At 40.3% G+C, this 27577-nt stretch overlaps 1 protein-coding gene and 1 long non-coding RNA gene across 8 annotated transcripts in view; one reads left to right on the top strand and one right to left on the bottom strand.

Annotated features, from left to right (window-relative positions):
* Rbp6 (RNA-binding protein 6) overlaps positions 1–27577 on the bottom strand; it is a 598266-nt gene that overhangs the window by 179117 nt on the left and 391572 nt on the right. For 6 of the 7 annotated variants that reach the window (XM_071770002.1, XM_071769996.1, XM_071769997.1 and 3 more), the window contains one exon: positions 5115–5207. In XM_071770002.1, coding sequence (XP_071626103.1) covers positions 5115–5207 — 93 coding nt within the window. Of the gene's footprint in view, positions 1–5114; positions 5208–21409; positions 22374–27577 lie in introns of those variants that run through there. The other variant, XM_071770001.1, reaches the window with a different exon arrangement.
* Positions 1–27577, top strand: part of LOC139808249 (uncharacterized) — a 152390-nt gene that overhangs the window by 120500 nt on the left and 4313 nt on the right. The window lies entirely within an intron of this gene.

Below are 27577 nucleotides of genomic sequence, written 5' to 3'. Positions count from 1 at the left end.
CCGTGTTCTACAGGTGAAAACGAAACGGCGAACGAATATTGGAAGCGTGCGCACGATTGCAAGTGATGTATTGTAGACTGCGGTAATATTCTACGCGAAAAGAAACAAAACGAAAATATTCGAATGTTGGAAATATTATTTATCGACGAATATAGAAGTCGGTGAAAGAAATGCGAGCGTAGAATGCAAAATTGTTTATTTTTGCTCTGAATTTTTGTCGTAAGCGGATTCATACGTCAAGCTATAATTGAATGTAATTAAATAAGAAATAAATGACTATTAAATATAGTTGTCGCATTGCATTTAAATGGACGTTAATAATCGATTCGGGAGATATGATTTCAGATTTCGTTTGCTATTAAGATTGTTAAAACGAAAATTTATAACTTCTGGAATATAAATCGACGATAATAGCAAATATTATTTTTACTATTAATATCGTTGTCTTTACTTTCTTCAAAAATAATTATTGTTGTATTTATTCTATTACACAAGCATATACGAAAAGGTGGCATTAATTTTAGTTCGCGAGAGCTTTCAATTCTTATGTAACCGATCACGTCTTATAATCGATTTTATTAAAATGATAAAATTAACGCGACAAACAACAATAGAAAAGCACATTATTTTGCGCTTTCAAAATAGAACAGCTATCAAAGCTCTCAGGTCTGTCATTCGCGATTACAAGGGTGCAGTGATTACCGGGCACTCCTCGATATCTCAACGAGCAAACTTCATCGGCAGCGGATCAATGAACGGTCGTTCCCGCGGAAAATTCGTCCCTCGGCGTGAGAATTAAATGTGGCGGTCGTTCCCGGTGGAAAGAGACGAACCCGACCGGTTTCAAGGCTCATATTAATTCTTAATTTCTTAATTTCAAGTCGACCGTTAAGCACAGCGCCAAAGAGGTCTGGTCTTCCATCAGTAAACCGCCGCGCCGTTTCCCTCCCTCACTTTCTTACCGCTTCATCCACCCTCGTTTCCGGCTCTTCGGCTGCCGATGAAGGAAGAAAAAAAGGGAGGTTGAGAGCAAGGCGCAATTAAGCTCTCGCTCTCTTCGGGGATCCATTCATTTTTCAGGTAACGTCGCCGGACGGCCTCATCTAAGTTTTAAATCGCGTGCTGGCGGCGGTATCTACGATACGCGACCGGCCTTGGACGAGGAATGGAGGAAGGCAGGGCTCGCCGCCAATTTATGTATATCGGACCGAGATTTGCATTCACGCTAACTATTATACTCGACTCTTTCTCAATTCTAAACGACGACAGCAAGTTCCTGTCACGTAGATATTTGTTAACATTGGTGTGCGTAAACTAGCTTATGATAGAAGCCTTTTATTTAGTTAAACTTGCCATGTAATAACATCTACGTTCTAAGGCTGTGAAGATGTCAGATAAGCAAAAATTGGAGCGATAAAAGTCAAACTGTCAAACAATCTTCCTCGACGTGGAAATGCTAAATTGCTCTCTTGATTACATTAGTTCCACTAATAAAAAATTTATTACATTAATATTAGAATGGAAACTTATGGAAAACTCGCTTCAGTACTATTATCAAAAAGATCGCTTTCTTTTTTCAATAAACGATCATTTTAAATAGCAGATTTATTTTTGGGAAAAATATTTCCGAATATATAATTTACTGAAATTAAGACTTCAGACAGTAGATCGAAATTGCGGAAACTCATGGAATATGTAAAAAGAATTAAATTATTTGAAAAATAATTAAATTATTTATAAAACTTATTTAAAAGAGAACTAAATATAAGTAAAAAATACACTCAGTCATGAATACATTGTACAAGTATTAAAGCAAAATGGTAGTTTCTAAAAAGTTTCATAAGCCGGAACGTGCAATGAATATAACGCATTTCCCGGCAATGCCATTAGCTTTATCAGTTGCTACGCGGTCTAGCTATTTCATCGACAGAAATCTCCCGCTTTCGCGCACCCTCTCTCCTCTCGTGCTTTTGCGGAGCAAAATGGAATCAGATAGGTATTGGCGAGATGGAGCATCGGAATGACCGAAGAGAGACCGGCGATAGAAGTTCACAGCAGGATTCGCCTCGCACTTGTGTGTTTACGTTCCAAGCACGAACGTGCTTTACAGACCCACGGTTGCAAACTCGCGCCAACGTTGTCAACATCTGCTGGTAGCCATACCAACAAACAAAAGCTTTTATCGAATTTATGAAACACGCAAATAAGTAATTTTTCGCTTGACAGCGAGCACGTGCGTACGTTATCAAACGCGAAAGCAAAATATCAAACATGAAAGCCCGATAAAACAGCAGCGGAGTAGTCAACGTGTACTTTGCCATACGTGAGAAAACATACTCCGATCATACTTTGCAAATGGCGTGGCTCTAAATTTCCTTCACCTTTGTTGCCTCCGAAATCGTCTAAGTGTGGATACAGCACGATCGTGTACGCTCATCGTTAGGATGCACGTAGGCGTGGATATGAACTTGTGTATATCCACGTGTGTGCACCGTACGTAGGAGTCGAATTCCGAAATGGCGTCATGTACGTCCGCCTGCGCGCACGTTCACGCCCGATGGTATCTCCAATGTGGGTCACATACATAGAAGGGAGAAGTCCAGCCGCTACGAGCCGGAAACTCTGCATTCAAAGCCGAACGGAGGACTTTTGGTAGAGAACGAGGGAGAGAGAGACGGAGCAAGAAAGAGAGCAGGCAAGCGAGCGAGAAAGAGAGAGAGAGAAGGGAGGAATTAAGGGTAGGTTCGAGATAGAGATAACGGCAAGCGGTTTGATATCTCAAGTCCATTTCTAGCTCGTGCCACGAGTCGCGGACAAACGTGTCGTGCGCCCGACTTCCTTTTCTTCTCCCTCTCTTCTTTCATTCGCCGACCCTACTCCACTACCCTCGATCCTTCGGAATCACGTCGTGTCACCTGAGAGGCCGGGCATATATTCCCCGTCGGCTGAGATCGACCAAGTTTTCCAATAAATTTCTATATCCGCCGGCTGCATCTGCAACGGACGACCCAGGATCCGCCTTATTATGCGACCATTCGGCGACGCCGAATTTCTCCCGTATCTCCGATTCTCCGCCGTCGATGATAAGCGGCCATTGGTTCTCCCTACATAGACGATCGCTCCCGCTGCAGATTTTAACGTTCCGCGCAGTATGCATGTCTGACCATGACAAGGAATCTGATTCACCATAATGGAAAGACGCTATCGCGATCTTCATGTGTGGCGCACTTGTTTTTGTTGCGTTAGAGAATCCCGAGACGAATTATGATTACAGTTCAAAATGTCCATTGTAAAATCTGTTTGCTACAGGCAATCTCTCTGAACACACCCACAAAAATGATGGCATTTGTTTTAACTGCCACATTTGTAATCCTCGTATCTTTGATTTAAATAGCATCACAGATATTGTTAGAATTTATTTATACTAAAAAAAATATTTCAAATTTTCTATTGTTATTTTATAAAATACGATTATATGTGTTCACTGAAAACTATAATGATGAAGAGACCGTTAGTAAAACAAGTAGCATGAATTTCTAGCGTCGGAAGTAATGCTCGTATTTAACCGAAACGGTTAAAACTGTAACGATTCTATTAATTTTACGATATGATTTTAGTTTAGAAATAAGATGACCGAAAACTTCCAAGTTAATAACTATTATTCCAGAGTGTGCTTATTAGAATCACTTATTATTACTTCCTCGTGAGAAGCCATTTAGAGCAACCGCGCCGGAATTGGAATCGAAGATCGCGCGTGTGTTCCATTTGCCGGCTCCCCTAACTCGATGAATCATCGTTATCGAGATGAAGAAACAAGAAACCCGCGTTTTAAAGATTTAAAACAATAACGCGTTTTAAAGATTTTCAAGGTTCGATAAGAACTAGTTAATTGAAATTTTTGTGCCAAGTGTCTTAATTTCTAATCATGTGATCTGCCATTCAAAATATCCACGAGAACGTCTTAGATTCTTTTATCTTTCTAAATGGGCCTTGTAATTGCTCTCAGCTTCCAAGATATTTCAAAATGTATCCACTTTAATTTTTCATGACACAAATTTTCCGATATCAAATTGTTTCACTACTATCAAAATATATAAGATATTTCGCGATATTTATTATCAAGAAACATTGATTTATGTAAAAAAGATCAAAAAAGTTTCGACAAATTATTCGATAAACTTAGAGTTAATTCCTTCTTAAATAAACTAGATACTTCTTAAACAAATTAAATACTTTAACTTTAATTTTTTTAGCTACTTCATACGACATATTTGTCGAAACAATCTTTAGTTTATGAAAGACAAGATAAAAGTTAAACATATATTTCACAACAATGTGATTAACAAAGATAGATCTTCTGTAATCTATGAACAAGTTGGGCAACCAGAGAGTGAATGAGATCATTCACACGCGAATAATGTTATATCACGCATTTTGAAACAATCCAAATAGTGATACCTCGATATCACTGTTATGAGCCATAACGATCAAAATTCATGGGAACTGTAGCGTGGCAGAATTGTCGTCCCCCGCCGTTGACGTCGTGTAAATGGAAATGAGTGCACTTGTTCGTCCAAAAATCAATAGCGTTCCGCGCGAAATGGCCAATAAAATATGCAAAAGTACTAAACAATGTAAATCCCATGAATCACAGTCGTCGACGGTGCCGCTCGATTTTGCGACACAAGAGGAAATGGTGAGGATGTGCGATACATCGATAATGTAACCAACTGAAATGATAGTCAATGATATTGCTCTCGTAGCCCGCGTGACTCCAGCGGAACGTATATAGCAATATGTGTATGTTATAATGCATAATCCTGATACACGATCAATTTTACATAGAAGATTTTATAAATTCGAAATAACATGAAATCTCATAAAGAGATCTCTTGCAAAATTTTATAATCAGATCTTAACTCTCAACGTTGCTAATTATAAATGTAACATACACTTAAAAATGCAGATTACCTGCAAAATTGTTCATCTTTCGTTTTTATATCTGCGCCATAACTTCAACGTCACTACAATAAAATCTATCAAGTTCGACAGTTTTAGTTCTGCGGCGTAGGGCAGTGTAACAATGATGTAAACTTTTGGATATTTGTACTTACCGGACCGAATTGTTCGAAGTAATTTTTGACGTCCTCCAGCGTCGTCGGCGCCGATAATCCCCCGACGAATATCTTCTTTGTCCTTGTCACCATCTATAAAAAAAAAACAAAGAAAAAAGAGACACACATTAATTTATATCTTGAAATAACTTTTTTAAATTAAGGTAATATAACTCTTAAAAAATGAGCAGTGACACACAACTAACAATGTTCCAGGAAAGGAAATAAAATTTTCGACGCGATATGATCGTACTAGAGAGATTGATAAGAAATTCATCAAATATGAATGATTTGTGTCTGGATGTACTATGACATTTCCAGGTAGACTCCTCCACTAACGGTGTTCTTCAGCCGTTGCTTTTAGTCTTTCATATTCCATACCTGTCTGACTATCGACAGAAAAGTCGTAAATAATCGACACAGGTGCATTATTAACAGCCGAACTTACGCTTCAATATAACATATCAATACGTAAACATGGAGAATAAACACTCACGATATTCGATTCTCTATAAAATTTAGAAAATAGGAAATAGAAAAGATTTTCCCTCCTTGGTGACCACGGACTTCATAAAGAAAGAACCAGAAAAGTGGAGAACGAAGAATGTTATCAGATCATGTTTTAAGGAACGAAACCTGAGAACGGCACGTTAAAGGTCATGGTCAAAATCGGTAGAGATGTTACTGGGTGCCTGTTTATCGCAGATTCGTCTCGTGAATCGAAAAAAATGCGAAGGAATACGTGCGACCGTCGGAACAAGCAACGCAACGGCATCGTTCTCTTAAGGTTGTTCGCGGCGAATCCGAAATGCGACATCGAATTCTGCATTCGATGCGATTACAAGCCACATACGTGCTTCGACGTCTCCGATCTCCGATATTCCTCATGTCTCCTGTTAGATATTGAACGTCACTACCCACGCATCGGGAACTACATCAGCCGGCGGATATCAATGTGGTGATAATATAACCAATGAATTAGAAATGGAGATCACGAGAAATTCGATTAGTATTTAAGGACCATCTAATCGATCGCACACACACACACACACACACGCACACACACACGCGCGCGCGCGCGCGCGCATACACACACAAGTATACGCACGCTCTCATATATGATGATAAAGAAATAAAGTGTACTGAAAAATAAAAACTTCCAATACTAAAAATTTTCCAATGGATTTTCAAGATATAAAAATTGAAAGAAGTATTTTCTCGACTAAAACCCACGACAAATATATAAAACGTCTTTATTCCTTTATTTGATAAACTATATTTGTACATTTATGTGTATGTATGCGCGTAGGTGTATATGTGTGTGTGTGTGTGTGTGTGTGTACTTATTTGTAATAAATAAAAGTTTGAAAAAGGATTTATTTTTAACACCTAAATTCAAGCAAAATAAAAACAATGGCACAATAACTGAACGTATATATAATACGACCATTAATAAGTAGTCGGATAAACATTGCGGAGTAATTTAATAAAGAGAATTCATCGATTCCTCCGTGAAATCAGTTCCGATAGGGTGGATTAATATGAGAAGCTTAAGGAGAGCTGAAAGGAGAAAAGCTCAGAAAAAGACCGATACTTCTAGTCTTGAAATCTTGATAATACAATCGCATTGTAATAAAGCCGCGGGCGGACGAGCTGGAGAATGAAAGGCAGAAGTCGAACATTTTACGGGCGGAAGTTCCACGCTGAGGAAAGGAAGGCACGATCGGGGTAAGAAAGAAAGATGGGGGAGGGAGATGGAGCGCGGCGGAAAGGGCGGAAGAGGTAAACTCTGGCAATTTCAGTGATGGCTGGGCTTAGACATCTCTATATCCGGTGAGTAACGCAAACCCCTGGGAGGACGCGAGTCCTTCCACCCTGTGCGCTCCTGAACTCGATCCCCTCCCCTTCTAGTTTTCTCTAACCCTTCTTCAAATCCCATGCAAACTCGCAGCTTTCTTCGTTCTGGCGTTCTTCTCTGGAAGGAAATGCGAGAGGCAGGTTTCTCTTGCGAGGTGGGTTAATCAGCGAAGTGTATAAACTCCCGAGAATAAAAATAAAACGGCGGGATCTCTCGAAAATTAAATAAACGATTCGCCTCGATTTCGTCGGCGAGAGGCTCATCGTAAGGAGAAAATAGCAAAGAGAGAGAGAGAGAGGGAGAGAGAGAGGGAGAGAGAGAGGGAGAGAGAGAGAGAGAGAAGGAGAGAGAGAGAGACTTCAGGAATAAAGAAGGATATTATCATGAATGGACAAGGTGAGGAGAAAAGCGATGGAAGAAGGCGAACTCAAACCAAGGAGGCCACTTATTCGAATGAAACCGCTGCAGCTCCCCCTCCCTCTTCTTGAGTGCCAAAAGCGGGAATTCGGGTTTCCTCATGTTCTCCACCGACAAACGAAATCCAGTTTTGCATTCTGCTATTGCACACCCCGCAATGAGCACATTGTCATGAAAAGTAGGTAAATTTTTATCGAAATCTTCCAATGTCCTTGTTTGTTATATGGGACAAACATTTTTATCAGCAGTGAAAAAGTAAAACAAAAAATAAAATAATCTACTTTAAAAAAGTGCTTTTTTACTGCTAATATTATATACGATATTAGAATAAAGACAGACAGCTTCTCTCTCAATAAATTCTCTACATAAACTTTATATAAACAAGTGTTACAAATGTAAATTTACTTTTTCTCAGAGAAAACACTTTTTTACATTTTTAATTATCATACGACATAAATAGACAACAGATAAATATCCAGCTGTCAATTATTGTACATATTGTACATTATACATTTGGCTTATTATGGAATAAATCCGCGCGTTTAGGATAGCAGACCGCAGAGAGAATCAACTAGCGGAAAAAGCGATCGAATTTTCGCGTAGCAAAAAGGTGCGATGCGAACAAAAGATGAAGTCACAGACGACGGAGTGAGCCGCTTCTCGCCGTGGTTAGCCCGACAAAGAATAAGGTGGAAAAATATAAGTCACGAGAGGAACACGGAGGAGAGCGGGGCCCCCTCGGGTCGTTAGCGGAGATAAGAGCGGATAGCGGCGGAATGGTAATGGAAACTCGGCGAGTTCCACTTATTACGCCGTAGCATTATGTAAATACCGGAAGGCTATTACAATTTTACAACTTACTAGGAGTGGCTTTATAGTTTCATCGCTCGAGGGAGGAAGGTGGGTGAGAGGGCCGCCTCATCTCTCTTTACCGACCTTTTGCTTTCCTCACTCGATACGCGACCACGTATATGTTTCTGGCTCACCTTTAAAGTTTCTACGTCTATGAAAATGAAATCGCCCCGTAGAAAGGAAGCTGGAAGCTATCTCTAGTGTGTGCTTCGCTATTTGCAGAAATTTAATATCCATCTATAATTAACGCTCTGTAGTCTAATACGAGTCTGTAATGATGTAAATTGCTGCTCCACATTAATTATAAATATCATGCAGCTGTAATCCGCTGGAATCCGCGTTTTAAGAAAAAAAAAGCGTGAAATTTACGGAAATAAAATAAAATACAAAAGCATATTGATCATCATTATCGCACAAAATGTGTGAGTTTATATTTTATTGCGACAATTGGCTCGTGAGATAGGAACTTTTTTCCGCGACAAAATAATTGTGTAACGCAAATTACGAACAGGAACGCAAGGTTCGTAATAAAAAAAATGCTTAAAAGCAACGCACAGTTTTTTCACAAAAAAGAGATGGCAGAAGACAAGGACAATAGTCAGCATGTCTTTATGGCCGTCGGACATTATCGTTCCACGTTATTGCGATGTATTCGTAAATGTCATAATCAGTTCCACGTTTTCCACCGCGTTTATCCCCGCCCTTCTTCCTCTTCCCCAAAGAACACATGAAGGGCTGCGACGACAAGAAAAATATTAGAATAAACGTTAATCAGCGGTCTCATGTTCGCGCTTTAACAATAAAATGCTTTCGCTTCCATTCGCGATCATTTTGAGAGCTTAATCGTGCGTCCCGATGAGATTCCGCGAATTTACATAACCGAGAGACGTCCGAGGTCGCGCGCAATCCGCCAGTAGTGCAGCACGTTTTTTAAGTAAACGCGTAAAGCCATCACGCGCGTTGTTAGATAGCGCCGCGAGATGCATGTCGTGTATTACTTCACGTTGCACACAGAATAACGCTATAATCGCATTAAGCATAATATTACGAAAATTTCGCTAAACGGCGCGGGCGTTAATGCCTTACGTGACGTGTGTGTGTATATATATATATATATATATATATATATATATATATATATATATAATTGTACATATATATGTGTACATATAACAGAGGACTCGAAAAAGAGAAATAAAATAGTGCGTGCGTCCATCGTTGCGAATAAATTATCGTTTTCCGTTGCGTCATGTATACTATCAATTTAGCGACGCAATAGCTTTTGGTAACGTGTATCCATGGTTGAATAGCCCATCTGTATTATTACATCGCAGTACAGCGGCCAATCAACTCAACTTTAAAATCAATAACCCCAACGCATTGCAAATATTACTTTGTCCACTCGGCCCTTTGGCAATCACGTAGGGGGATATGGTATCGATAATGTTATATTAATGGGAATGCATAAATATGATAGAACGAAATATGGGCTAATTTTTAACGTTATTGAACGAAAGAATCAGTTTTCTTATCTTATTGTCTTTGATGTAATCCTCCGCAAACACTTTAACTAATTTTCGGAGCATTAAACGTTCTTGCAAATAACTCTTAATTATAATTAATTGTAGTTAATATCATCATTGTACTACCAGCTTTATGTCTATTTATGCAATTTTCTCGTATGGCACACGCGTGTCAGTTTAATATATACGCTAATATCTAATTGCCCGCTAGCGTCAAAGCATTTTCAAACAGGGATGAAGGCGATCAAAATTGCCTAACGCAGAATGATTCCGCATTGTCGTGAATCGAGGTCACAGGGACGAATAGAGTGAGGATAAGGTCGGGTGAGAAGGATATGCGGCGATAGAGAAAAAAAAAATGGGAAAGGGAAGGAAGAAAAAGTGACGGAGGGATCCCAGGACGAGGCTCTCGCAACCCTCGGGATGATAACCGATTCGCCCGGCCTGTCCCTCGCCCTTTCGCCCTACTTTTTCTCCAGCTAGCCCAGTGCCGCAGAATCCATAGTCTTTCTTCCAACCCTTCTGTCTCCTGAGCAATCCATCCCCACGTCCTGAACCGCTCAGAAAGAATTAATCCTGGCCAACCCCGGCGACTGTGGTCTCATCCGTTGTGGATAATGTCACTCGCTTTTGTTCCTTGACGTACTTGAATTTTGCCCTTTTACCGAGCCATCTCAGTTTTACCTCTGTTTTAACGAAATCATTTGTACGCGGGAAAAGAGTCGAGGAAGAACGTTTATTGCTAAATACTTGCAATTCCGTGCGTCTTATTTATCCAATATATAAATTGCTATGCAGATGTTTATATAATACTTTTTCACTATTTTTGAAATCTTCTTGCTTCAAATAAGGTAGCTGCCTATTTTTTATCTATGCGGATTTCGTCGTGGCGACCATGCAGCAATCTCTCAAGATCGCGACATTTCACGGTTTAAGTCACCGGTCATAAATAGCAAAAGAGGTTACGGTGGCAGGGAGGGAAGCACAGGAAGGAAGGGAGGTTATCAGTAACCGAGCAGTAGGTAAGGCGCTCAACGTCGCTCCATAGCTCGGAGCGTCGCTATCGCGTTGTCCAGCCCTGACCCTACCTTGCTCTAACTCTGCTCTTGCTCTAGCTCCCCGCGCTATAGCACGATTCACGAGATGCTCGCCGCAGAACGTGCTCTCACGTAAATTATACGCGCATGCCTCATCCTACGTTTTCCGGTCGGGGCATATTCCGAAAATTCCACCTCGCTTGTATCAACGTTGCCGCGCGTCGATTTTGCGAATTTAGAAGAAGCGATTTCGTAGCTTTCGTGACTGGAATTTATAATTTTTTTTTAGAACGTGCAGAAAAAAAGTCCGCGGCATAGTAAAGTGATAGTGGCTGTATTCCAATTGCTCAATACATATTAAATGTTAGAATGTATTCTTGCTGTTTCAAAGACTAACATTATGGACTTAGAGATACTTACGATAATAACTTTGAAATACTTTCAACCTTAAACGATCATACATATTAATGCGGAAAATTATGCATACCATTATTACGGAATATATCGACGAACGTTCAATAAGAATGGAAAGGTCGAGCCAATAAATTGCTGGACCGAACATTACATATACTAGCACTCGTAATCCTAAATCCCTCCCATTACACCCTCTGAACGACCGCAACCTACCACCCTTCGGCCACTATTCTGACTTAAACTGTTTGAGTTGCGACTTTACCGGATTACTACGGAATCTGCCAAACCCCTTCCTCGTTCGAGGAGTTCCAACCCTAGGTGATTATTTCGAGATCTCCGTACCTTCGTGTCGCGATATTCAAGATAATGTTCGGAAAACAGAAATGCTTGAACGTAATGTTAACATTACAATAAATTACATCGCAGATACTGCTACTAATGATTTTAAAAAATTAAATAAGATCAAATGTGTTACAACAAACTTGGTAGATTAAAATTTGTTTTTACACAGAAAATCGATTTTACACAGTCAATCATATGTTGACTTCATCGAAGTATATACAACAATTAACTATTAATAAAAGAAATTGATAGAAGGGAATAAAATATAATAAAAATTAACAGAAAAATTATAGCTAATTAGTAAAATAAATATTGAAATTTTATAATTATATAACAATCGTTTTCTTTAAGATGTAATTATAGCTTTGCTGATACCAAATAATCGTTGGTGTAATAAAGACGAAAAACATTGTTCTGATAAAAGTTGAGTAAAGATTAGGATAAAAATTGCATGCAAAAAAAACTATAGTAAGGATAAGGACTATGAGTTTCCCAAAGTCGTTTGCGTCGTCAGCAAATTCAAGCGGAATCTCAAAATAAGCAACTGCCGTAAAAAAAATGCGCGCGAACGAGTGCAAACTCCCATAAAAGAATTTCCGCAATAGCCACTCAAATTTCTTTCCAAGCTTCGCGGTAAATGTGCTTCCGTTATGCACTTCCTACATAGTATTTTAACACATTACTCTGACCAGATACAGTAGATACATGATACACCTACCATCTGTAAAAGTAGATGGTTTAGTGAAAAAGTTTCATTCGTTTAGCGAAGGACTTTTGTTCATAAGAAAAATTTAAATGTTTAAAAATTATAATATTTATGTATAAATATGTTTACTTCGTTAAAATAGAAAAAAATTAATTATTTAAGGCTAAAAATTCGATAATTTCGACGCGTTTCACAACACCGCGAATATTCCTTCGTTTTCACGATTTTTTTAAATACAGAAACGTGTGAGGGCAGGGATTTCATTTTTTTCGATGAAACTTAATGCCGATGCGTTCGGCTCGCGCATGATACATTTATTGATCCTGTGGCATCAAACGTTTACGAGTTGCTCTTTGAAGGCGAAGATGAAAGCGCTGACGCTCGACAAGTGCACGCCGGCTTAAGCGCTTCTCTATTTCTGCCCGCGCCTTTGATGCGCATTATCAGGCTTTCTTGTTTTATTCGGGCACCCGATATATCCGCGACCAACCTTTCAGCCCTAACGGTACGCCGATACCAGAATCGAAGCCGCCCGTATTTTTAATCTGCCTCGGGATTGTTTGTTGGGGACACAAACGTTCGTTGTGTTACGCCTCACGAAACTCCGACGACAAGATTAGATAAATTAAATATCTCGCAGTAAAGCTTCAAACAAAAAAATTTAATTTTTCTACCGAGAAATTCTTCTCCATTATTAAAAAATTATTCCTTATAAAATGATACGACATATTAGTAATACATACTTATAATTATATGATTTTTAGTTTTTAAGATTTATGGAATGCACGTCATGGTAGATATTGATATTGATATAAAATTATGTGGTTATTTCAAGTCTGCTTCATATAATGAATTTTAATATATGATATAATAAATTTTAATATGATACATAGATGTGTACAATGTATGTGTATATATATATAAACTAAATTTCTGAAATTCAATTTATGTAACTTCCAAACTGGATGAGTCCGGCACTCATTAATTTACAATTTCAAGGATTCGAAAATTATTAAATTCATAAATATGTGGGTTTATAATGTGTGATGTACTTTATGATACGTTATATTGCATTTATGATATATTAAACAATTTTTGCCAAATTTTCTTTCTCTCTCTCTCTCTTTCTCTCTCTCTCTCCCTCTCGCCAAAATCTGGACTAAAAAAATGGAATCCTATCTCCATGACGAGCAGAGGACGATAAAGGGGACCTGGTTTTTCTGGGTCCCGCAGGGTGCTTTTTATCGAGTCGTGCCCGAGATTTCGGAGACTCGTAAACCTCACCCTCCGGGACGTCGTTTCCTTCCGGAGTGGTTTGCGAAATAACCAGCATTCAACAGCATTACGCTGAACTCGTCCATACCGTAATGCAGTTTCGTTGACACGCTGACTATGACATTGGTTATGAGCGCGCGAGTCGGCGACTATAAATTGAGCACCGAAACGATCCGACCCTCACGGGATCGTATTTAGAGTTAAGCGGCTTACGGGCTTTCTTCCATTTTGATTTAACAGTGAGAAAATGGCTTTAACTTCATTCGTACTACGCCGTGAAAAATTGCGGCAAGACGTAATAACCAACTGCAGTTTGTAATAAAATTTCAAACTTATCTATCTTGTTACAAACATTACTATCAGTTAATGTTTTCGGACTCAACGTTGTCACAAAATGCAGTGCAAAGAATACTTTTAAATATTTTCGCGATGGCCACTGTAACAAACCATAAAAACAAATAATTTAATAAATCTCTGAAATCTCTGATTGAACAATATATAACTATTAACGAACATACGTATAAACGCATATATAAGCACACATAATTTCTCCAATAGATAATAAATATATTTTAATAATTTTTTGATTGTCATTTATAGAACGTTGATAATTATCTGTAAATAATTAAAATTTTAATTTTGCAAATTCTTATTGAAAAAGAATCAGCAATGAAAGTGGTAATGAAGTCCTTTCAAAATGTATACACATACATTCATTAATCTCCGTTTCTTTTGTGCTTCTATTCTCTCTGAAAATTTTCTAGACGATCGCGTATCTAAAGAAGCTCTCTCTCTCTCTCTCTCTCTCTCTCTCTCTCTCTCTCTCTCTCTCCACCTTCTCACTATTCCTCTCTTTCTCTCAAAGGAGTGGGGATGTAAAAGGACATAATCGCGCATCTAAGCCGTCCGAGCACGTAGAAATTCAATAGCGATCTAAACTCAATCGCCTCAGCCACGAGTTAGCACATTCATAGTAGTTTACCCTCCAGCTCCGCCCGCCAGTACTATCCCTGCGAAAGGGCTGAATAGGACGTAAAGGCGGCTATTGTGAGGCACCATTCAATCGCCGACAACAGAAACACCATTAGGGGCAATGTACGGTGCTGCCAATTAAAATGTAGAGCGACAGCCGGAACGACCTTGTCTTGATTCACGTCACTTTGGCTTGTTAAATGTCGATGGATCGAATCGCTTAATCAGCTGATAATAAGTATCATTACAAAAATATACTACAAGACTACACGAGTCATTTAATTAACTTTTATCTTTTAATATTGGTTAATTGAAAAAAAAAAACACTTTAATTGTGCTTAAAGCTTAATATTAAAATTTGCCAAGTAACACAAAAAAATCATTAAAAGTTTACAGAATACGAATAATTCCATAAGAAAACAACTGTTTTCAAAAAATCGATAACCTTCGTATTTGAATATCTTCATTCGACTTCGGATATTATTATTTCTTTCCCTATCGTGCATTTGAAATCTTTATTTTCACGATAAGATCGTTCGAATCAAGTTTCCTCTCGATTTGTAAAATCATTATGTCTTCCAAGCCGTTCGAGTTTCAACGAGTTCTGGATACGGACGCGAACAAACGAAAATTACAATATGGACGACTGCAGCACAGTGGGACGCACCGACGCATAGCGAATCCGGTTGGCCGCGAGCGGTTAAATCACCGTCGTAAACCGCAATTCGTGTATTATGCCAACGCGATTCAACAGTCGAATGAGGTTGGAGGTCTCTTATGCGGATCTTGGGTGTACCGCACGCGCGCTGGCAAGGGATTAATTAACGAATCGTGTACCATGCGCGGTCACGATGCGTGGCCGGACAATGTCTATGTTTGTCGAGACAGAAGCCTCAATTCTCGTCAGACTCGTCCCGGGAACATATCCCCGGTGTATAACGTATTATTCCTTTTCTCATTCGACTTCGTGTGTAACTCAATAATTTCCTCCCCGGCACAGTTCCTCGAGGAAGTGATCGATATTTTGAGAGCCAAGAGTCATAACAATAACTCAACTCTGCAATCTTCGCGCATGATTCATTAGGGGATAAGGCAGCCCAATTATTCTATAGTCCCTTCAATTTATCTTACTTCCTGACTGCGTCGTGTTAATTTCCTACGGCTTTAAAAGAAACTCCAACGTCATTAGTCGTAGTTACTCCAGCCCTATCAGATAAAGTTAGAGTGTTTGTGTCATATGTCTGCTATCAGCAGTAGACTATTAGCTATTAGTGTTCTTCAAAATAGTTTTATAATTGTAATAGATATAGTTTCTTTAAAAAGCAGCGTTAAGATATAAATGTAAATATCGATCGCAGCAATGTATCTACGTGCAAATCAATCTAAATTGTAAGATTAACAAGGCTGACTTATATCTCTATATTAAGAGTTAGAAAAGTACAAAGTTAGAAAAGTAATAATACAATACAATAAAAAATGCGTTAAAAATATATAGATCGAGTCATTATATGCTGTAGATAATTTTCTGATAATTTTTTCAAAACATACATCAAGCTTTAAGAATAATTTATTGAATTGCTTTATTTCTCACCGTTTGTCAAAATCTCAAGAGAAACTTGAGAACCATAATTTTCCGAATTGCAATCAAGGCTAGTATGCAAAAGTGCATACTTTAGAGCAATGTGGGAAACGTTGTTGCAACAGTATTAATTAATAACGCGAATACGCTTACGTGCCTTATGTAAATATCGAGTATGTGCATAAGTGGAACCATTTCTGACGGGTGCACAAACGCAATCTGCAAAATAATTGCGAAAAGGTTATAGAGAGACAAAGATCGGGAGGCTAAAAAAAGGGGAAAATAATCGAGAGAAAAAAATATACTACAGATTGCGCGAATGCAAAACGTGCGTCATGTGCTGCAGTTGCGTGAAAATATTCGCACGTACAAATGTATACATGTATGCAGAGTGATAAAATAATCTACTGTCATTATTGTATTTGACTTCTACCTCGCTCTATTCTCTCAGGTCCAAACCACTTCCGGGCTATGTACATCGTTAATAATTACCGTGAGATTCGCGTAACCGCGGAATGCATGCCGCAGCCATTCCCTACTAGTGTGGTGTTGTTAATTTCATTATTTATCTCATAATTCGCGGCGAGATGGATTTTTTACACACTCGATAAGAAATAATTTAAGCAAGCGCGTAATTAAAATTACATCACCGATGATCGAATTATTTTGTTTTGTACTTAATTAAGCTATGAATATTTGGGCAAAAATAACACGGTAAAATTCGGAGTTCGTCAATATGATACATAACTGTTATTATTATATTTTCTTATTTTCTTTTATACCTTAAGATATTGTTTTGAAAAATATAGATAATAACTGTGGAGAGATAAATTGCTAAAAAATTCAAATTCAAAGTTCGATATTTCTTTCTTTGAGACTGTTAATTAAACACGGCTGTAAACAAGTAAAGTCATATACTAATCATATGTTTAGATTACGTAAGAAACATTGCTCTTTTCTCTTTTCTTTTTTATTTGCGTGTAGGTATCAAGACTAACAACTAAGAGTTATTTGCGGGCACGATGCTCAAAAGCGGACACGTGAATGTTAGGAACTCTTGTGTACATGTCGAAGAGATGAAAGTGGTCGGTTTGAGTGGATCGACGAGAGTCGCTCACCTTTACAACCCGTCTGTTTATTGGCGGTAGGAGGGGTGGTGGCCATGCATTCGTACGTCAAATTCTAAGAATCACAAGGACTGCTTCCGCCCTTCGAAGATTTAAAAGCATTCCAATATAAACAATCATATCTGATCCGTCGACTGCATAATTCTTTTTTATCGATAAGACATTTAATCTTCTTATTCTTTTATCGTAAATCTAGCTGTATCTGTGCTTCTCTCAATCTCGGAAAATCAAATCAGATCGCGAGAGATATATTTATAGTACCTGTAAACAGTGTTCTGTGTGATAATGTATTATTCAATACTGTGAAAAATTTGCAATTTCTCTGAAAATATCTGCTAAATCGATAAAACATATGAACACACGTGACAGTTTTTCTAAAGTTTTCTACCCTAGATTCCACAATGATTTCGTGTTTTTGCGTTTTATCACGCTTTTGTGAGTTTTTTTTTAATATCTCCTGTAAGATTTCGTCCAATGCTTTTAATTGTCTTCATCTTTTTTTCCTCCATGCTTTATCTTTTCAAGAACCGGAGCGACCACCAAATCCGCTTACTTTCTTTGCCATTCGCGAAACGAGCAAACCGGGCTTTCCTTGGAAAACGAAGTCCGGCGTCGTCGGACGATATAAAGAGCGTATCGTCATAGTCGTCAGGCCGGAAACTTTGGCATTTTGCTTTATATCTTGGTGAAGAAAAAGGCTTCTACATCGTTTCCAGGAAAAGACGGAGAGTAATCAAGCCCTGTCGCCGAAGGGCGCATCGCTGTGGGGAGCTCAGCGGAAAAATGACCCTCCGCGTCCTAACGCGTCAAAATTTAAAGGGGCGCAGTTTAGGATTCCGTTCGCGTAATAACGCCTCGTTTCGTTATTGCCGCTTTAAATCCAAAATCTCTTCCACTCATTGACATCTGTCAAAGGATATTTTCGCGATAAATGTGATGAAAAGAGACACATTCTTGAAGACACTTCGTGCTCACTTGTTAAACTTCACTTGTTAAACTTTAATTAGTCGTGCGCCGCTAATTTAATACTATACAATATATTAATTTTCCCCAAGGCAAGCTATTTTTAGCATTGAAGGAAGTATCGACGAAAGAAACGTTTATTCGTGATTACAGACGGCGACGGTATATTATAATTCTCCAGAAATGTCGATAATTTATTGGAAAAAGCCGTGGCTGTAATCGTTGTTTGCGAAACATTACTGATTTTTACCATCTACTTGGGCGAAAAAGAGGAATTCGCGATTTTTATATTGGAAAATATTGATTTTCCTTTAGGGCAACGTCACAGCAACATAATAACTATGTTCTGAGGATATCTATGATTCGCCGGAAAATATTTATCTTTCTTACTCGCGGGTCTCATGAGTTGCAGATCCACGCTCGCGATATTAAAAAGATATTAAATGTCTCGGGTGGGACTGTAAAATCGTGCCCCACACACAGTCTGAAGTAGAGATTGTATTTCAGATAACGGTGAATTTTACAACGCGATGCGATATATAGGTCAGCGAAAGAGGAGGGTGTGAAGGTTCGTAGAGATAAGGGTGAATGGATCGTTCGTGTGACGATTATCTCGCGTGACAATGCGTTACCGCAATTTCCGTCTATGCGGCAGGAAGTTTTAAGAACTCTATTTAAATGTTTTGCAATGATCGAAAAGCGAAAAGTAGTATCGAGCGAAGATATTTACGTTTATATAAATCCCCATATACAACGTAATATAACAACAATGAGATGAAATTGGAAATAATTCGCTACCTGACTGTAAAACAAGTACAATTGTAGGCATTAATTTCCTTCTGAGATGAATTAAAGAAGCAAAATTAGTAAACTAACAGTAAAAAAAAGTATAAGTTTTTAATTGGCAATCCATTCCTTTTTTCGATTCCATTCTGCAATCATGATACTCATAAACCCTTGGTACAGCCAAACTGAATACAAAATGTTAAGGAAAAGCATGTAACAAGAAGCTTCGACGATTGTAACAAGGAAGAAGAAGAATATAAACAACAGCGAAAGTAAAGCGGAAATAATGAACATATCTCGTGATAGCTATTCATAAGCGTATATGTAATCGACATCGGATGATCATAAAGCGACGGTTCGAAACTAGAAAGGGCGAGAGAATCAATGCGGATAGCAAACGAGACGAAGAGATAGCGGGGATGAAAAAGAGATGGAGCGAGAGGCAAGTCCTGCTGGACGGCTGCCACAAGGCGCTTCGAAAGTAACGATCTCGTTATCGTTCCGCCTCGAGAAGCGAAGGACTTAAGATAATAAGTTTGTATGGGAGGGTGGAGAGTCCTTAATAAGAAACCGGAGCGCTTTCGCGCGCGAGAGGGAAATAGCGCTCGCTTACCTTGCCTCTCTCCACCGTCATCCGCGTCAGACCACTCAACTTATTAATTCCATTAATATTTCTTTCATGCGATTTGACGCACCGACGCGGCGAGATTATTAAAAGCGCGCGAAGGAGCCATAATACTCTTGGAAACTTTGTCTCTATTACCACGCGGTACTTGTTTAAAAAAATTAACCAATTCTTTCGAGTATATCGTTCGGAATGTAACGCAGTCAGGCAGGATTTATTCCTATTATCTCGCGATGTCGTTCTCAGAGATCATCTTCGAACGGAGAATTGGATAAATACTTTTTGATTGGAAATTTAGCTTCAATCATTTCACTTATACGACTTTATTCATGGAATATTCTTTATGGCATAATTTTTTTCTGATTCTCATTTAAACTATCTCTTAATTGTCAAATAACAAGTTAATTTATATAGCTCAATCGTCTAATATAATTGTGATAAATAAAAAAGATTATATGTATTTTAAGTAAAATGAAGATAATACATAATGTGAGTAAATTTAATAGGTTTGCCTCTATAAAGAAGAATAATAATTGCTTTGGTATCCAGTGTAACTGCGATCCATTTGTAAATAAATCAGGTAAGCTATTAAATCCAACAAGCTCGAATAATATAAAGTCAAAAATTAAATTTATTTCAATATAGTTAAATATTTCAGGCTCGATATAAATGAAAATCAATATAAACCGAATTTTATTCGGCTCACTTTCAATGATTACATCGAATGAGTTATTTGAAGTAACAGATAAATATATAATAGCTACAATATTTTTGCAAAAAGAATTACTTGTATCAAATGTTAAAAAAGAAGTAGGCTCGTTCTCTATTTCTACTATTATTGAAATAAATAAATCAAAATAAAATATATAAATTATATTTCCTTCCTCGAAGCGATTTTAAAACGTAAAATTAGACAACGGGTGTGATTTTCGAATAACAAGATAGCGTTATATGTCACATTAATCTTGTACGTTTCAAAAAGTTAATAGCTGACCGCATTAAACTTCATTTGGTAACTGACAGCTGATGATGAATCTGAACGGAAACTGGTTCGTCGTCAACGTCGTCGTTTGCGAGAGTGAACCGTGCAAATTTGCCTCGAATATCGTAGGCGCATTCGCGAGAGAGTAGGCGTCATCTACCTATGTAGACAGAACGGAAGCCAAGAAAAATTTCGAAAATAATAATAGACCTAAACGGGCGAATCGTACGAGACGAAGTTGTCTGCTGTCATCTCAGTGAAACATTTCGGTCACTGCACATTGTTGCGAGGAGTGCACGAGTAAGAGGAACTAGGATAGAAATAGAGAGAGAGAGAGAGAGAGAGAGAGAGCTAGAGAGATAGAGAGAGAGGGAGAGAAGGGGTTAAAGGAAGAGGTGGGAGGGGTGGCAGGGGGAATAGGGAGAGAGAGTGAGAGAAAGAGAGAGACAGAGAGGGAGAAAATATCCGACACCCCGGTTGGTTGGTCCGCCTCTGTCCGACGGATGACGTCCACGATCAAGCTCCACCCACACACATGCCCCCAGCCAACGCACACACACAAACACACACATGCTCATACACGCGTGCGTACTTACACCTACGCATACCGCACTCGTACACACGCACACACACATACACACACGCACACGATTTTGTGCTACCCGGTGCGTACGGTTGGAGCCGACACTCGCGCGACACATACACATGGGCGCGCGCGTGCGATATTCGCGGTACTCGTAAGCTCGCGAGGTCCTTCGGGATTCTCGATGGGGAAGCCTGGTTCGCGCACAGAGTTGGTGAGAGAATTCACCAAGAACAAAGCTGCACGCACCGTACCTTCTCGGGGGTGATGAGCGGCGTGATGTACGTAGTGACCGCCGTCGTGTACACCTTGTGATGACCACCGAGGGGTTGAAAAAACTTGCAGGGTCACCCAGTACCACTAGCGAAATATCGAGTGCTGTGCGGCCGGCACGGTGCTTTTCCTCGGCGCGGCAGAGAAACCGGGACGAATGTGTCTCGATCGGAGCCGATCTGATCGACCGGCTGTTGCGAGCGGCGGGTTCGCGGGTTGTCGAGCACACACGCGCGTATACCAGTTGTTCGTACGAGGTCGATCGTCTAACACGAATACGACGAATTCACGACACTTTCCGTGGATCTTGCTGTATTCACTAAAAGTCAAGATTTATCTTGAAGGATCCGCCGCGCTATTTGCACGATGATACTTGTTTACAAAAAGTCAAGTTGACCTCAGACAGATGTAGACCATCGATCATGAAGGGATCTATTTTGGAGGATCCTTTCGACGGCTCTCTCACAACTTTTTCTCACACCGGATCTAGACGTGACTGGTGGATTCGCGCTGCGAGCGTGACACTTTTTTGCGAAGATGCGGAAGACACTTGAAATGATTCTCGGGCCTTCAGCGGGCGATGTTACGCGCGAACGTGACGGGACCACGGTAGTTGAGAGTACTAATCGGTTTCGCGTGTGCGATTTCCCTCTTCTAACGAGTTTCCCTGGGTCGGCGCGCCTCCGTCTGACTGAAGTGGAACCGGTAACGTCGTATCAGACGATTCCTCGTATATCCTTCACGTTATCACCGTCACTGGGAGGGTACGAGCGAGACGGAGCACTCAGGACAGACAAAGAGAAAGAGGGAGAGAGAGAGACAGAGAGAGAGAGAGAGGGAGAGAGATCGACTTGCGGAGCACACAGGCAGGTGGTCGTCGTCGCGCTCTTCCGTCACCGTACGTCGGGTTTCAATGCTGCACGCTGTGACGCCGAGAACAGAATGGGGCGATCGTAGAGGCCCGGGCAGTGAAGCCGTAGCGAGGGGAGGTGGAGAGAAGCCGCGCGGGTGGTGACGGCAGAGTAGGGTGCCGGATAGAGGGGCGAGTGGGTATTCCGGGAAGGGGCCCCTTCATCCCGCTCTTTCGCGTCCTCCGCCCTCGAGCGAGCGCTACCCCTCCGAGGCGCGCAGGCGCCCCCGGGGCGCTGCCACCGGCTCGAGGGGAAGTACGTTTCTAAAGGAAGACGAAGGAAGAGCTATCCTAAAGAGGAGGAGGGTAGAAGAGCGCGATAGAATGAGAAGGAAAAAGAGAGAGAGAGAGAGAGAGAGAGAGAGAGAGAGAGAAGGGGGAATACAGGCTCTTCTCCTTCTCACTCGCTTCCTTCCTTCCTTCACCAGCAGCACACCCCAGCATCGACCGACGCGCCACGCTGCTCCGAGCCGCTTTCGTAGCCTCTCCTCCCGCGGCGTTTCCCTCCTCTTTCCCCGCAAAACCTTCTCGCCATGCCGACCCAACGGGAATACTTAATGCCAGGAGAGAGGCTGACTGCCTGACTGCCTATGCCAAGCCACGCTCGCTTGACGGCGGGATGGCATCGAGGGAGATCAGCACACGGAAGTGAAGAGGTTCGCGCGAGCCGCCAGATGTTGCTTGTGAACCTTGCGGCTACTTGTTACGCGTCCGCGAGTTACTCCCAGCTGATGACAAGATCAGATCTCCTCGGTAGAATCGCGGACAAGTTGTACGAAATACCACACAGCGCCGTGAAATTTTTATTTGTCTACATTGAGTCATTGTCAAAGTCTATTCCTCTCTTCTGCTTAATATGTCATATATCGTCACGTATTGATTTCCGTCAATTGACTGTATAGCCGGTAGATTTTATTTTTATCGTTGCTTACACTTAATTTGAAGCGAGAAGTTAGAGCAGTCAGAGATATTTCGTACATAAGTTTAATTCAGATCGAGGGCAACACTTATTGAACTATTTAAAGCAAAACGACCTGACAACTGGCAAAGTCCGTTCTGTCTGATATTCTATCGACAGCTGCCAAGATAACGCAACAGCGATGACCCGCCACGCAAGTAGTTCGAACCCTCGCTCGGATCGGAACCGGAGTCCGGCCAATATTGACCACTACTACTGCCGTCGGATCCCGTAGCCAACTGTTTCCTCGGCCCTACTGCTTGGCTGGCAGGAAGCCAGGGGCCTTTCTCTCGCTCATCCACCGTCTCGGTGTGAACGTATCCTACGCTTAACGCGGAAGGAAGGGTCTAACCTAACCCAGAAAGATTTCATTGAGCCGCAACGTGACTTGGCTGGCCGCCAATACTATGGACTCTCTACGCGGACTGTCGCAATGACCGCCACTCGCGAGAGAAGCTGCCATAAGAATCGCCGTTTTTGGGAAATATCGTCACTCCGGAATGTGCCGTCGAAGCTTCTCGGATAAGGTCGAATGGTACCGCGGTTATCGAAGGGGATAGGCGACCATTTAGGGTCGTAAGAACCCGGGTCAAGCTTCCACGAAAGTACGTATATATCGATATCGGTATTACGTTTTTCCTATATCACCGAAAGAGATAAGAAATTTGGTTTGTTTGTCCGCCGTTCGGTCTACGAGTTAGGGATGCCGGCGATAGCGCTATAGCGCAGAAGTGCAGGATTCCCAATAGACAGCGAGATGATGGCGCTTGCGAGAGGCGAGGCAAAAGGGAAGGCGAACGTTGCTTGCTCGCGTGCATTTGGCTTGCGTCCAAAGCGAAACGCTGAATGAACTTGGCGGGAAAACCGCATTGGCGCGTGTTTCCTTCTGTCATACGACAGACGCGACTACAATGGCTGGCAATATCCTTGCACCGGCTGTGTAGAGACGTCTCTATGTCGGAAGATAACACTGACGATAACCTCGGAATTTATCGACTCTCTTATGATAGCAGATAAATTTGTATTATCCCGCCTGGGTATTTCTTACGGTATAGCTTCTATTGAATAATTTCATACGTAAATAATTTATTCGACAGTTCTATATTCCAACTGCGTCATGCAGAAATGTTAGTTATATCGATGTCAATCATCGTTAACTATAATTGCTCGCATTGCAGCTCTTTTTCCACACATATTGTATCTATATTAGAAAAATGCTTCGTTTTTTTTTTATCAAAGTGATGAAGTCCAAGTTCTAGAGAATATTATAAATTTCAATATAACGTATATATGTGTAAATCGATACAAATGCATCGATTTGAGGCAAATTCCCAAATCAGATTTATATTACCGAATAAATGTTGAATACGCGAAGGCCCGATATTAAAAAAAAATAACAAATTAATTTCGAAATTTAAAACCAGAATGAATGGCGAGCCAACAAATGTCCATTAATCGTTTTCCATTCCGCATATGAAATCATTTCGGCTTCCATTATCATATCTTCGCGGTTACGTATTTATGATGTAATAACAGCGCGTTACCGCGGAAACGGTTAGCGGCGACCGAATGACGGATTATTCACTGGCCTCGAGAAATTTGGCTGGTCAATGCGATCCCGTAACCGCTTCGACGGTCCCACAATAATCATTACTCTAGAGGCCGTTGACTGGCGAGGATGACGTGTAATCATGATATTGGCACGTAACTGAGTTATCGCGCCACACGGGAAGGTCTGCCCTTTCCTTCGGGGATGTCCTTCAGTCAATGTATATTCCGCTCGGTGACCAGATCGACGAGAGGTTAACGTAATCGGATCGTACACATTGCGTAAATCTTGCTAAGTGAAACGCTTCTCCATCTTTGTGACGATACGAGGAAGCAGAGAACCAATTGAAATATTTGATTTGAAAGAAGCGCATCACGAACAACTTAAACGACGCATTTAAATAAAATGCTAATTTTATTATACTCTGTGTCTTAGAAATATTGACTAAGTTATAATAAGTTACACAAAACATATTCATTTAACAACTTTCTGCACTTTAATAAACTTATAATAGAAACAATTCGAACATGAAATTTTAAGAACCGTCTAAAAATATTCATTCCGAAATTTTGTAAGATTAAAATGTTTCCTGAATGTCCGTCGATGTTTCTCTAGCCATTCATGTCGTGAAAAAATAATTTTCCTTTCTTAATTTTACAAATATATTCAGAATTGTTAATTAGATGTTAATTAGATTATATTACGTGAAAACGTAGTTCCAATGATTTCATTTTAAACGCCGGATTCTCACAATATTCAAGATCGCAACATTGAAATTGGATGAATGAAAAAGTACCATTAACTCGGTCGCGGGATCGATGAGCGGATTCGTACCTCTGGAAACCTCGATACCGAAGGAAAGAGAACGCCGACGCAGCCTTCGATCCCTTTTAACTCGCCTTCCGCAATCAGTATTTGTTTCAGTGACAGTACAAGGGCAGCGTGTTTTCGTCGTCGGGCAGTAGCCGAGTTTCGGGAGGCCCGCATGCAAGATGCGCGCGCGGGGAAAGGGAATCGGGAAGAGGGAGGAAGAGACCGTTCGATTGCATCGTTCGACCGCAGTGGAAACTCTTCCACGACCCAGTTCGCCCTTTCCCGCATGACGTTGCTGGGATTTTTGGTCGCGATTCTCGAGCTCGATACTTATCCCCCGCAATATGGCTCATCCCGGGCGACCCGCCTCGCCTGTCTACCTCAAAACCACTTCCCAATATTCTTCCGAGTTGTCCGCTGTCTCCTGCCTCACTCCCGTAACCTGGCCAAACGAGGAGCTTGAAACTTTTTCTAAAATATTAGACATTCGACGTGCTCGAGAGGCGTGAGGACTGAGGACATCTCTCCCCTCCACTCTCATCTAGGTCTCCTTCTCGTTTCAGTCTTTCTTTTCGTTCAATACTCATTCATTCCGAACTCAGTTGTTCGCAATTCGTTCGAGAAGTTCTCCGAGGTCGGACGTTGGAAGAAAGGTAGAAGGAAGAAGGAAGAAAGCGAACGAGAGAGAAGAAACGCGAGCGGGTCGGATCAAGAAAGCCATGGGTGGATGGGCAAATAGCTCGAATCACGCGAGCCGTTGCCTCGTAATTAATAGGGCGCACGAAAACGAGCTATTGCGCCATCAGCGACCCTCAAGATCCTCCCAGTAGCTACACATCACCGAGAAGAGCTGTCCGCCGTAGAGAGTCTTGGAGTCTCAAGAGATAAGCCTTAATCGATATTGACAGTATTTTACGCGTCTGCCTTTTTCGCCGAGGCAATGATAAGATCGGCGGATATAAACTTGCTAGTTCATGCAATAGTAGATAGTGACAATCATTTCACAATCAAAATAGATTTAAACTGGAAATGAATAATCTGAGACTATCTAATTGATGAAAAGCAAAGATGGTAAAATATCTGGTCGTAGAAAGTGAACAATAAAGAAAGAGAGAGAGAATTGAGTTTTAACATTCTTATTATACTTGTAAAAACATTATATATACATATATGTGTGTGCATATATGTGTATACATTGTATTTCTAAAAAAATTAAAAAATTAAATTTATATAAATTTTTTGCTTTTCGAAAAGAGTTGTGAATAAGATAATTAACATGTAATTAACAGAATACATTAGACAACTTATATTCAATAAAAATATTAAAAATAATTTCTTCTACATTTACATTTTTAATCTTTATAATAAAGAAAGTTTTTTGTTTTAATCCAAAATTGCTGGCATCATCGTAATAACTACAATTATAATATTTATTCAATTGCAATGTTGTTTCAATTACATCATTTCCAAAATGTTCTCAAAAATTTATTAATTTTTTAATATCTAATAATGGTATATTTTCGAGTATAATAAGCACTAGCTTACTGTTCGTCAAATATCATACCTAGCGACTTAGCGATGTAACATTTCGTCAAGATTTCATACTCTACAAAATTCACCCTGAGAATCGCTCTCCATCAGAATTTTATTCGCGCGTCTTTTCGTGCAAAAATTTATATCCAGTCGTAAGAACGCTTCGCGCTTCCCAAGCATTTATCTCATTCACTTCATGAAGATGGCGGGAAAGTGAGGACAAGGGCAAGAGGGAAAGAGACGCGCCGAGAAGAGTTGGTCGGAGTGCTTGGAGTAAATCAAAGGAAGGAAATGAATTTTTATCGAGGACAGAAGGCCTCGGATTTGCCTCGAAAAGCAACGCCAGGTTCTCTGCTCGACTGTGAAAACCGAGAATCTACTAAAAT

This window comes from Temnothorax longispinosus, chromosome 2 (assembly GCF_030848805.1).
Source record: "Temnothorax longispinosus isolate EJ_2023e chromosome 2, Tlon_JGU_v1, whole genome shotgun sequence".
In the NCBI taxonomy this organism is placed as follows: Eukaryota; Metazoa; Arthropoda; class Insecta; order Hymenoptera; family Formicidae; genus Temnothorax; species Temnothorax longispinosus.
The sequence above is the reverse complement of the archived record's forward strand: the minus strand, read 5'-3'. Positions and strand labels throughout refer to the sequence as shown.